General features: G+C 42.1%; 1 protein-coding gene across 8 annotated transcripts in view; it reads left to right on the forward strand.

Annotated features, from left to right (window-relative positions):
* mtmr4 (myotubularin related protein 4) overlaps window positions 1-13,568 on the forward strand; it is a 93,106-nt gene that overhangs the window by 27,034 nt on the left and 52,504 nt on the right. For 4 of the 8 annotated variants that reach the window (XM_066652313.1, XM_066652331.1, XM_066652306.1 and 1 more), the window contains one exon: window positions 959-1,076. In XM_066652313.1, coding sequence (XP_066508410.1) covers window positions 1,074-1,076 — 3 coding nt within the window. In that variant the 5' untranslated portion in view covers window positions 959-1,073. Of the gene's footprint in view, window positions 1-955; window positions 1,077-12,012; window positions 12,304-13,568 lie in introns of those variants that run through there. The other 4 variants (XM_066652348.1, XM_066652339.1, XM_066652288.1 and 1 more) reach the window with 2 other exon arrangements.

Genomic DNA, 13,568 nt, shown 5'->3' on the forward strand with positions numbered 1-13,568 from the left:
TTTTTTTTATTTTTTTTTTTATTTTCTTTTCTTTTTATTTTGCCTACTTGTGCCTTCCTCACTTTTCATAAATACTTCCCAGTGGCTGGCTGGAAGCTTTGACTTTTACAGGGGAGGGCGACTGTAAGCAGATAAACTTTGAAATGCCATGCATTCCTTGAAAAGTGGACCCCAAAGGCCCAAGGCTGTCTTAAAGAGCCCTCAACGAACATATTTCCAAATCTGATCAAACTGTTAGTTCAAGAACTATGAAGGACACTTGCAGTATATGAAATCAAAAGAAACAGCAGGCAATCTTATTCTCCAAGGGCAATCAAACTGTACCCTGCCTGTTCGGTTGAAGCAAGCCCAGCGTAACAAATAGAGCTGGTCCATTGTGTATATGTTGGTACACTGACATGTTATTTCTCAGTTTCTGTATTTTCAAATCTGTGTCTGTGTCCGTATGCACACAAAAGTATTCAGGACAACCAGGTCCAATGCTCACTCCACTTACTTTTCTTTGTATTAGTAGTTGTCAAGTTATTACAGCTCATCTGTTGCTACAGTATGTGTTAGTCATTTATGTAGCGCCTTTCACAAACCCAAGAACACATGGACACTACAGTGGTCAGTTTCTGGTCACAGGATGCCTATGTGTGCTTTTTGCTTGGTGGACTGTTCTTAGCTCAGCAGGGATGCTGAGGTGTTTCAGACATCCAGAAACTGATGTGTGTGTGTGTGGTTCACTCTCTGCCACAACACACACACACACACACACACAGCAGCGCTCAGAGCAATCCACCACCCAGATAATACCTGCTCATTGGTGATCCTGTGGTGGCCCTGTCCATTTTATGAACTGGCTACATGAATGGCTAACAAACTGTACAGACAAACAGATGGACTACAATGTTTGTGGACACAATGTCTGAGCTGGACAGTATACTGACTGTTCTGATGCTTTCTGTTTCAGCAGGAGCTGCAGCAAAGCCACAGCAGGAGCGTGGGAGAGAGCAGGAGGAGAGAGGAGAGAGGAGGAGTGCAGGAGGAGCCAGAGACCAGAGCCAGTGAACACATCCTCTGCTGATAACATGGTGGGAGTGTTTGCCAGATATAGAGGGGTGAATCTACCTGTGTTAGAAGTGTATAGTTGGATGTATGTTGTTTTGGGAAAGTGATGAGGCAGCAGGCACATGGTGTGCGTGTGTGTATGTGTATGTGTGTATACATACCATGCCACAACTATAACAAAGCATAATATAACTAAATACAGAGTCATAATGTATTTGTCTAGGTCTTGCACAATATGGGGTTGGATCAGGTCGGGTTTTCATTCTGCCTTTTGGAATCCTTAACTTTTAACTATTGCCCACACACCCAGCTCACGTGATCTGGCAGACCTGGAACTGCTTCAGATCATGAAGAAATCCCTCTGTATATTTCTGTCATTGTTTTAAACTAGGACTCAGCAAGATTTGACTTTATGATATTCCTAAACCATGGAGACATTAAAGGAACACTACGTAACATTTGGGTTTCTTGTTCCTGGTGCTCCACATAGTGTAAATCACTTTTACAGCACTGTACTGAATCCAATATTTAGGGGAGAGAGTGGTTATGGCTTCCTACCCTCCTCCAAATGGTACATAGTGTAGCTTCTGCATGCTGAGGTCAGATTAGCAATCACAGAGAATCTATTCTCTCAGAACAGAGAAGCATCACAATGATTATGAAGCTGTAATGTTAAGATAAAAAATATTACATAGTTTTCTTTAAACCTATCTACATTTCTGAATCATAGAAGGATTTTTTTTATGTTCCTTATTTGCTGACTCAAACCTAAGGTGACATGACTCGGGGTGAAGCACCTTCGATGGCACAAATGGATGGCATACACTCTGTGAGAGATATTTTTAATCTTCCTTCCTGCTTTGCTGTGGTACATACCAAAACAGGGGTGGTGGTTTACGCTATGCTGTGCAGGTTTTAGCCCATTTAAGGGTTTTCAACTGCTCTACTATGTTAAAACACCTCTCTCCTATTCAGAAATGCAGCTCATGTTATCAAGATATTGTAGTCCATACAGTTTTTAATCAATGAACCTAACAGATGTAGATTTAGATTTATGACCAGGAACTTGTTGACACCTCTTGGAAAGTTTCTTCTGAGGTTATACCCTGAGGTATACCCTGAGTGAATGTGTGTGTGTCTGTGTTGCCCTGTGAAGGATTGGAGTCCCCTCCAGGGTGTATTCCCGCCTTGCGCCCAATAATTCCAGGTAGGCTCTGGACTCACTGTGACCCTGAATTGGATAAGCGGTTACAGATAATGGATGAATGAATGAAACCACACTACAGCACATGTAGTCATGGGATTTTGCCCCATCCAAACTGCCACATAGAAGCAACATGGAGGAGAACCTAGACACTGAGGCAACTCAAGCAGCTTGTACCAAGGAAAAATGCTGTTGTTTAAACCAAAGTTAAAATCACCACTTTCAACACTTCAGTCACATCATCAAATATGAACAGTGCCTGGCTAAAAAAGGAGACTGTCAGGCTCCCAGCAACATAAAAAAAATGCCCCAGCGTTACTCAAGGGCAAAAAAGATATAAATATTTAAATAATTGTAATTGAGGTAAAATGTTAGATCAACCCTGATATCGGTTTCCGGACTTATTTCAAAGCACCACTGTGAGAATTTGATGGCATTCAGCCTTGAAATCAATACGGAGGTCGTGTACTGATGTTACAGGGTTAGTTTTGGATCACAAACATTAACGCAACTCATCCCAAAGGTATGGAGAAAATAGTATCACTCACTGTTCCACTGCCCAGTCCTAGGGCTTTACATACTGTTCTCGCCCAAGCTTAAGCTTAGCACTGGGCATGGTGACTATAAGCTCAGAAAGTAGCTGATTTTACTCATTATAAGGAGTGTCTACTGATGTGTAGACTTAGATTCTCATTCTGTTTCCACTTGTTTTATTCATGTACCGTACAAAGCTGCAGCCTCAGCTTTGGAGATTTAGTCTCTCTTATTTCTCGCTTCACGCTTAGTTCCCCTAAAAAGCTTGTATGAACTCTTAGCTGAATCCTACGTGCATAGTGCTCTGGCATTGGAAGCAGCAGTGTATTCTGGCAGCATGCCGGGCGCAGCAATACCCCGAGGGCATGAGTGCCCGTCAAGGCCCTTACTGTCACTCTGCTTTAAAAAAATAAATAAAAAAGCCTTGAGTTTATTATGAGATTACTGTAGGGGGAGGATTCACCCAGGGCCCATATAGTGAATTTCCTGTCCTAGCACGGTGCATTTCTTAACACTTATAGGTTTCCCATAGGCTAGTGGTTGGGATTTCATTATGTCCAGGGGACCAGCTTATCCTGACATTGTGTAGTCCTGTTGAAGGAATGGCTCAAAGAGTAGAAATGCTCTTAAAACCACCTCAGGGTACCTACCAGATGTTAGGAAGTCTTTTGAAGAACCCATGTGTACTCTGAGAGGAAAAGGAGGCAATCCTCCTCACTGCATCCGCTCCTAGACACTCACGGATGCTGCTGCTGCTGTTTTGGCAAGTTGAGCATCCAGTAAACGCTCTGCTCGGAGCATTGCAGGAAATCTGCGATACTTGAAACTGTAGAGTTACAAGCGTGCCTTTGTTAAAAAGCTAGAGTGTGTAAAGACATATCACGCCGAGCTGTCACATATACGGTGATGTCAGAATCTGTTAGAATGTGGTCCAATGAAGAGCTGGTATTTTTTAGGATGTTCTGCTGCTTTTCTTGTGGTTTATTTAGGTATCTAATATTTTTTTAGGTTTTTGTTGGAGCTTAAGAAAAGCTTTCTTCAGCAGCAGCTGCACTGATTTGTACAGAATATGCAATGCCCTCTTGTGGCCATTAACACAAGGAGATGGGTGTTCCTCAGAACAAAATGTTATTTCTTGGATAGAGTTCTACACTCTACTGTGTGTTGACAGGTGAGTGTCAGTCAGGTTCTAGATAATGCACATAGATCCTAGTTCTATTGTATGTCACTTTCATATAACTTTACAGTATACTTTCAAACTAACTACTGGGATTTGTTGCTTTTGCTGCAGATGTTTTAAATCTGCAAATATTTTGTTAAAGATATTTGCTTACTTTATTACTCTGCATTTACTTGATAATTATTTTTAGGTCTGATTGGTATTTTTGAGGTCAAATTTATATTGGCTTTCAATATTTTATGTATTAAAATGGCCTGAGCTTGAATTAAATATAAATAATTGTGTGTATTCTTATGCAGTGATGAACAGAGGTTTTACAAATTGTTTACAAAACTTTAAAGCAGCACCTCAACATACAAAATGGTCAATAAAAATGATGACTATTAAAAAATATAAAAACCTACGCCATATAAAACACACATCCAACTTTCCTTGTGATTCACTACTGTCTCACTCCTTTACTCTAGTTTAGCAGCCAAACTTATATCCACCAAAGTAAATTAAAATCATTACACTATTATTAATACCTGACCTTAGGGGCACCCTCTAGTTTAAATCACTTTTACAGCACTGTACTGAAATCAATCAAAAGTAACATAGTGCAGTTTCTGCAGCACTGAGCCCGGAGTAGCAATGACGAAGGCCCTATTCTCCCTATTACAAGTCAGTAAAGCATCATAATGATTTTGAAGCTGTAATTTTAAAGGTAAAAGTATTACATGGTGTTTCGGCACGTGCATTGCAGGTCTGGTGTACTTTAAGGTAATGTCATCACATTCACTATTGTACATAATGATTTATCCACTCCTTCAGGTGGCACTTAAAATAAAGTCTTGACACATCTGAGAGTGCACACTCTGCCAAGTACCTCAAACACCAGAGTACATCTGGCCAGGTTCCCCCGTCGGGATGATGTCATGTTCTGTTAAGTATGCTGAGTACGTCCCTGCAGCCTTCGTTAAGCGCTTTGCACTTTCAATAAACAAAGCAGCATCTGTGCCTGGCCTCCAGCGGCCTCCTCTGCACTTGCTGCTTACAGCCAGTGTGAACAGCCGCCAGCAGCCTGCGCCTCTGATACTGTCCAGAACAGTGAGGCCCAACCTGAACTCGGTGCCAGCTTACTTACAGTGCATAGCCTGTAGATGTTGCTGAACATGTCGTTGTTGTCAGAATAAAACTTCCAATTTCACAGGACAAGGTAAAATGTGAACTTTAATTTAAACGTGAACGTAACATGACTGAAGTAAGATGCAAATCTGGATTGTTTCTGTTAGTACATTTGCAGTGAAATTTAGGCACAGTGTTTCAAGTTGAAATGGAGGCAAGACTTTATTCTCACAGCATCAGTGTGCTGCTTGGACTTGGTAGAAGATGCTAACTGTTGATAATCTGAGGCCAGTTTTGCTCAGTTTTGGACAGGAGCTATATCTGTGTTAGTGTTCTTAACTTAGGGGTAGGTGATGAGGCAAAAACATGTGACACCCAAACAGTTTTACAATACTTTACAGTTCACACGATTAGTTTTTCTCCTTGTAAACATGTTGGAAGGGAGCAAGTGCATTAGTAGTGCCACATATTGATTCAGTATTCACTTTAATCAATGAATGTGTCCAGTTAAAGGCGACATTCATGATTTTATTCAAAAAACATTTTTATAAAATTCTGAGTTTCCTCACCATGTGTTAACTCTTCAGTCTGTTTGTGCTTGGAACCTGACTAATATGTTTACGAAGCTCTAGTGTCTATAAATAGGTTTTAAAAAAATAAACCGGTCTCAGCTAGGTATGCTAGGCTTTCTCTCCCTCTCTCACTCTCTCTGTGCTCATGGCAGAGCAAAGGCATGTGGAGATTTTTAGATAATGGAAAGCACCCCATACATTAGAAAGCATGAACCAAGAATATAGCGCTATAAGTCGGCAATTTTGACTCATTTTTGCTGTTTCCAATCACTTAAGGTTGGATGCCTCCAAATTCAGGAGTTGGCCAACTGCATTACTGAAAGTACTACAGAACTATACAACTCTAGTTACAAATGAGTTTCTATGGCAATTCAAACAGTGAATAAAAACAAGTTAAACTTCAGCCGTGTACAAACACCAGTCTTTTTTTCCCTTCAAATATACCATTCCACCTTAAAGGATGCTGAGCTTCTAAATGTGAACAAACCAGAGAGGACTGACATCCCTTTTAACAGGGTTAAGTATAGCCGCCTTCTTTTGCTACCTGGATCTTATGAATCCCAAAGTCAAAATGGGCTGAGGACATGGTGCCTGCTGCATGTTCTGGTTGGGTAGGCAGGGTGAATGGTGCTCCAAGGCCTCATTGGCCATGGCCCTATTGCACAGCAGCTGTAATTCTCCTTCAGTAACAAGACAATGTGCCCAGCGAGGCACTGCGAATTGGGCACAGCTCACACTTCCTGCCCAGGCCTGACCCCACTGCTTATCTCTGGTGTAGAACGTGGACGCTAGCCATGAGAATCCCAAGCACTGGGGCTTAATGAGTAATAAAATTTTATCTATCTTAAAGGGACACTTCAGCACTTCAGAAGAACCTGATTTGCCACTTTCCCTGGATGTCACTGATCTCCCAAGATATGTCTGACATCTGATATTGGCTTGTTGCCACTCAAATGCAGTTAATGCAGCGGATCTACGAGGCCGATGCAGCCAAGGTTGGAAGCAACTTATGCTTATGCTTCCTCCTCCGTAGGGTGGAGGAAGATATTTGTGATTCAGCCCTAGTGTTTTAGCGACCTTTATACACAGCCTGTTAGCATTGTGAAGACTGTGAAAACAAATCTAAACCTTCACACACTGGCTTCAGTCTGTGTTGAGCTATTAAATATGGCTGGAATACAATTAGGTGTGATATACTGTTATTTATAAAAATGCGGTTTTCCACGTTTATTGATTCATTTATTCAGAATGGGTCCAGGGCTTATCCAGAATCACAGGGCACCAGTCCATCAACAGGGCAGCACACACTCACACTGTCACATCAAGGTGAAATGGCCATGGGAAATTGCCCATATCTACATACGATTATGGATTGTGGAAGGAAACCGGATCATCTGAAGGAAACCCACACAGACACATGGAGAATACATCAGTCAGACAGGGACACAATGTACGGACTGAGCACAGAAAGCCTAGGAACTGTGGAGTTTTGTAACAGTGACACCACCTCATGCCTTCCATTTTGACTGTTTATAATAAGGTGGATTTTCACACTGTCGAATGTGTGAATGTGGCTCGTGGCAGTCCTTTCTGTGAGATTTATTGTCCTAGCATTATGCTAATTTAATGTTTCATTTGGCAAGTCCCATGCCTTATTTTTATACACAACAGGTGAATGTTTCCTACACATGAACCTGGATTCTGGGAAATCTCCCTTAGATGCTGTTTAATGCAAGAACCATGATTCATCATCGTGTGTGTTTACGCTGTGTGTCTGCTCACGTGTGTATGAGGGTGCCTGCTGTCATCCTCTGGAACAGCACGCACACGCGCAATCCCCATTCACTCAAACACACAGTCATTTTAATCTTTTCACGTACAGCTTCGTTTAATCCTCTTCCTCTTCACTTCAGTTTGGCTTTGTGTCGTTTTGAAATAAAGGGCAGAGTTTTCCTCAGGAACATCCCGTGGCCAGAAAGGCAACAATGAGCTCATGAGCCCCCAGCGGTTTTGGAACAACAGCAGAGCAAGACGGCGGTAAACACAAGGCATGTGACGGCCTCACCTGATCTGATTTTCCTGCCTTTGTTACTGGGTGTAGAGTCAGTGCTCAGTGTGTTATGGATGTAGAAAAGTGACAGTAACACCTTGTGAAGAAGTCCATTCACTTTCACTCTCACTCATGGCGGTCTAAACACAGCAGTGTCAGTACGGACCCCTGACTTCATGTAAATTCAATATACTTCCTTCGACAAAACAATAGTTTTATAGCGTATCATTAGTTGATTTACACAATTGTCCTAGTCAATCAGCCAGAGGTGTTCAAATTCCAAAACTTCCATCAGTATGGAGTACTGTTTTATAATGGAGCTGACAAATAATAGAAAATATGCCACTTGGCATTAATCCTCACAGCTCAAGGCACACGGCTCAAGTGACATAACCTCATTGATGTATGATTTCTGAAGTTACAGATTTTGTAAGGAAACCATCAGAATATGATTTTACTTCCATTTGTGTATTTTAGTGTTCACTTACTACTTTTTAAGTGATCATTACAGGGTCTTGCTCACTCTCAAGTCTGAAGAAATGGGCTGGTTGGTCTTTTTGTGGCTTAATTTTTAGAAAATAATAAACATCTTAATCACTGCCACAATAATGGGAAGATATTTTCCAATATATTTTGCCTAATTGACGAACTTAATATTATTAATCATTATCTATAGTATAGTGTAGTGGGTAACACACAACTGATCAGGGCTCACTTCCCTGACCCATTAAGCACACCACACTAAACCACTAAGAGTCCTTGGGCAAGACTCCTAACACTGCAGTTCTGCACAATGACTAGAATTGTAAGCTGATGTGGAGAAGAGTGACTGCTAAGTGCTGTAAATGTAAGTAGAAGCCAAATCTAAGTATAAATAAGTTATAGACGAGACAAAACAATTCTTATAAAAAAAAAAGGTTTCTCTTTCTACGCTGAGAGAAACTGTTGCTTTGGGGATACACTCTAGAGGACATAGTCAATACTTACAAAAGGAATATAATTGTACCTTATTCTACATTAATTGTAGATTTTTATTTTGTGTTGATTTCATACGCCCCATTTCATCTCCAGTACTTATTTATTTATTTATTTATTTATTTAACATAATTTTATAATGAAAGATTACAAATATTCACCTCTCCTTCTGTAAGAGTAGTTAATATTATCGTTAGGGAACGCAACTGGACTTTAAAACCACAGTTGTACTTTTACACTGTTTGTACCTTTAGAGCTGCACAGTACCTTTATTCTGACAGTGTACGTTTCTGTCCCTTAACTTTCGTAGATTAAATGCAAAAACAAACAAAGGAAATCACTTGAGTTTGTATTAGACCTTTTCTCAACAAGGCATTGATGTGGTGATACCAACGTTAGAATCAGGTCAGTGTTGGGTGAGGTTTGCACTTTGATCTCCCTACGGAGTGCAGAGGTAATAATTTGTTTATTTTTTTTTTTTTTTTTGTGGACAGTCTACATTTATGAGTAATCTAGGGCAGTGTTTGATGTTGGTAATGATTGTTCCTTCTTGCCACAACTTTCACCAGGAGTAGCAGCCTGTCTCATTGGCTTTTCCCCTTGAACAGGCATCACCTTGACCTGGTTGTGGTTGTTGTGGTGACATGCAGGGTTTTCTCTTGAGAGCACTGTGTAAATGTAGGTTATTGGTTTATTGGGTTGCGTTGAGAGATCAGGGTTGTGTGGAGAGAAGGAGAGGGGAATTACACAGGGATGCATCATTCCCACTTTTTCTCCCCTGACAGCAGTTTTCGGTGCTTGTCCAAGAGCAGAAGCGCATTTTCAGATCTTCTAGCAAATGTTAGCTTGAATATTCTATAAAGATATGAAAAGCTCAAGACAGTCTTCACATGATTGAAAGAACAAACACAAGGTGCTGTCTAAACAGGTTTATTAATATACTGACCTGGGCTTTCCAAATATTAAATTATACACTCTCTATAGCATTTTAGGTGATTTATGAGTGCACATCTATTGTGAAACTGGGCCTGGTGTAGCTTTATTCACCAAAATTAAAGTGGGTTTGTATTCCTTTGACAGGGTGGATATTGTATCTTCACCTTCGGCTCTCTCAGTGGTGACAGTGAGATTGGAGTTTTATTAAAACAGAGGGGGAATGAATGTGAGTGATATACTTGAGGGACATCTTTTGAGGGGTATCTTATTTTAAATTTTTTTCCCCCTCAACCCCTATTCGTAGACTTTGGGGGTTATCCATCATGTGCTAATGCCACATGCTGGGAGCAGCATGAGGATGTGTGTGTGTGTGGGATTTCATCTACATTGGGGTGAAATTAGGGGTGTCCTCCTTTCCCAAAATAGGCTGTGGAGGCTTGGGGCCATAGCAGGATTGGTTCGAGAGCAGTCAGGGGGAAGTCACGTTGCTCACTCGCTTTCTCTCATTTACAAATAATGTAATAATGTAAAACTGTGTCACCAGTTTGTCCCTCTGTCCATTCCACTGTCTCTCATTTTCTCTTATATGTGGAAAAAAATACTAGTGAAAGAAAACTAAATACCTGGATGCAACCAATCAAAGTAAAGCAGGCAGATATAGGGGAGGGGAATATTATGAAACATTTTTAAAAATCTGGGTCTGGTTTAATTTTGTTGGACACATTTTATTTAAAAAAAAAAACCCATCTGTGCCAAATCAATCTGTGCTACAGCTTTGTAGATACATTCTAGCGAATCGAATGGCACAGTGACACACCAGGCATTGTCACTTTCACACAGCTGCAGGGTCCTAGGGTTGCGGTTTAAAAAAGGCCCATTTCAGATTACCGTCTGTAAGCAGTGTGGTGCGTTCCCATGTCGCTGTGGGTTTCCACCAGCTCCCATTCATGGTGTGATCCTGGCTTTCGCCAAATGATTCTGGGTAGGTTCCGGACACACTGTGACCCTGAACAGTGAGCAGTTAGAGAGAATGAATGAATGAATGAATGAATGAATGAATGAAGTAATAAAAAAAATAGCAAAAACCTGCAGATGTGTTGATAATATCCTTATGCTCCAACTTACAGAAGGTGTTTACTGTGTGACCATTTTATACTGAGAGAGAGAGAGAGAGAGAGAACCAGTCAAAGGGTTAACATGCTGGCCATATCTTATGGTGGACTAGAGGTAAAGCTGTGATTAAGATGGAGGGGATGGGGAGGGGAAGGCTATCTCAAACATAATAGCAATCTATAATAATTATTAATAATAATAAATATATATATTTTTTTATATATAAATACATGTGACCCTTGTATTCCTTTGTGACCATTTGAGAAGAGGTCAAACAAGACACGTGTACATGCACACATGGTGTGTGTGTGAATGGGAGAGCAAGAGAGAGAGAAATATGGACGCTGCAGAGGATCCCAGCCATAAATCACGTTCGACACAGTGCAGTGTCTGACTGCGGAGGGTTGTGGGGTTGGACGGAGGGATGGATGTGCCATATTCTGTAACGGAGACGAGTGCGGGCAACAGTAGATCTTTGCTGGAGACAGAGCAGTTTAGAGCAGTGCATCTTGGGAAGCTTCGAGAGAAAGAGGAAAAAAGAGCGAGGTTAAAGAAGAGGGAGGGGGAGCTGCCTGAGATTGCTGTGTCATTGGTGCACTCTGCATGCTCTCTCTCTCTCTCTTTCTCTCTCTCGCTCTCCTTTTCCCCTCCCTGTCCCTAGCTCTCTCGACCATCGTGACTGTTCGCTGATGCATTGCGCCTCCTCTCCCTGCTGCCCAGCCACGCTGCACCGAGGAGAGCGCAGCATCTCGCCACTGCAGGAGAGGCATTTGTGAGAAAACAGAAGGAAAAAGACGGAGGGGTTGCAGGTTGATAATATAATAAATAATTATATAAGGTTGCCTTAGAAATAACCGCCATCAGACTGAGAGCATCGCATTTGAGCAGAGGTCAAGGTTGTGCTTCGTTTGTGGGTTCTAGGTTCCTTCTTGGTTCTTGAGGCTGTTGATGAGGCGGCAGAGTGGTGCGGATGAGATCTCGGTGAAGAGAGAGAGAGAGAGAGAGGATGCACGTGAGCAAGGGATGGGATGCAATTATGGGTGGAGCTTAGCATCGGGCAATACCCTGCCCCCTCTTCTCTCTCTCGTTCTCTCGCTCTCTCTCTCTCTCTTGCTTTCACCCCCCCCCCCCCCCCCCCCTTTCCTCTAATCCACCTGCCGGCATTTCTTTCTCTCTCTCTCCCTCCCTCCCTCTCCCCCTTCCCTCCTCTCTGGCTCAGGCCTCTCTCTCTCTGTTTTCGCGTCGTATTTCTCTTTTGCTCTCTTGAGCAACAGTGTCACTCGGCAACTGGAATAAAGCTGTTTACGCTCTCCTCACCGGGTGTCTTAGCGGGACATCGCCCACCTTGGTGACCCCCCTGAGTGTGGAGAAGAAGAGGAGGGGGGTCCGGGGCGTGTCCTCGCGTGCTCGTGAGTAGAACAGAGGAGAAAGAACCGTTAGAGCAGCTGGAGGAGGGAAGAATGGTTTTGCCGGCGATCGTGTGGACCCTCCGAGTTTGTGTCTCCTGGGCAACTGAGCCCTGCCCCCTCTCGCCATGAGCCTGGCCATCCGCGTCTCCTGCTCCATGCTCAACTGCTTTGTAAGTGTCTGTCTGTGCGCATGCTTTAAACCACTGCAGCTCTGGTCAAGCAACTACACTGTCAGAAATATATGGTAGTGAACTGTCAGGGGGTGGTCCACCTGGTCGCTGAGGGTTAAAGTATTTTAATTAAAAAATATTATCATACTGCATGATTCATTCGTGTATATATAAGTTGCCTTAAGTTGTTTTGCTCTTATTCCGGGGGAAACGTACTTAAAAAGCAGATGGGATGAGAGGAGCAGATGCTCAGCTGGATACAAATACCAACAGAAGAGTGAAGAGAGTGAGGGAGCGAGTGTGTGTTCTTTGCTGTGTGCTAAAGGGGACAGAACGCCATGTGAGCTACCCGCTCTGACGGGAATAACAGAACATCCAGCTGAGAGAGAATGTGCTGTCCTGGTTCTTTTTGTTTTGTTACCATCCTGCTTCTGTAGATTAAGAGAGATTTGACCTGTCAGCATGCTAGCAGAGCCATATAGGGGTAGGTCAAATGCTGTAGCCTATGGAGTTATGTAACCTTATCCATGCTACAGAAATATATAAATAAATCAGGGGCCAAGAACGCAGTGGAACATAACGTCAAGATAAATAGACATTTTCACTGGATGCAACATATAAATAGATGTAAACAGTAGCTACTATTATAACTTCTGTACTGTTGCCATCATTGATGCACTCTGTTCTGGAACATGCAGATCGTCGCTGTCCAAAAAATATGTATCTCCAACATAGTAACTTTACTAAAGATTGTATTCCAAGTCGTTTTGGAGCATTTCTATTGGTCCATTCGCCATGAAAGGACAGCTGCTGTGTTAAAATGATGTAGTGAACTAAAGATCCACAAAGATGTCTTCTTTGGATGGATATGATCAGTGTTTGTCAAGTGTTGGTGACATCCACAGTAAGCTCAGAAAGCTATAAGGCTGAAATACCATCACTTTCCAAACCTCTGAATATTGATTTGTTCCTGTGCGTTTCTAAAAACAAGGTCATTGTAAATTATTGTGATCTTTTGACATTGTTCTGTCTGGAGTGGCTCAAGCTCATGTTCTCAGTCATCCGCCACGTCCCTCTACTTTCTCTCTTAGTCCAGACTGTGCAATACCATCCATAATTCTTTGCTTTGACTAGAAAGAGAGAGGAGAAGGTTGTTTGTACTGATACCAAGAGGAGAAGGTTATTGCATGCTGCCATAAACAACAGCAATGAATGTCTATGACCTCTTGACCCTTTGACACTCCCACTCCACCCCATCCTTGCTC

The sequence above is a fragment of the Hoplias malabaricus genome, chromosome 2 (assembly GCF_029633855.1).
Source record: "Hoplias malabaricus isolate fHopMal1 chromosome 2, fHopMal1.hap1, whole genome shotgun sequence".
In the NCBI taxonomy this organism is placed as follows: domain Eukaryota; kingdom Metazoa; phylum Chordata; class Actinopteri; order Characiformes; family Erythrinidae; genus Hoplias; species Hoplias malabaricus.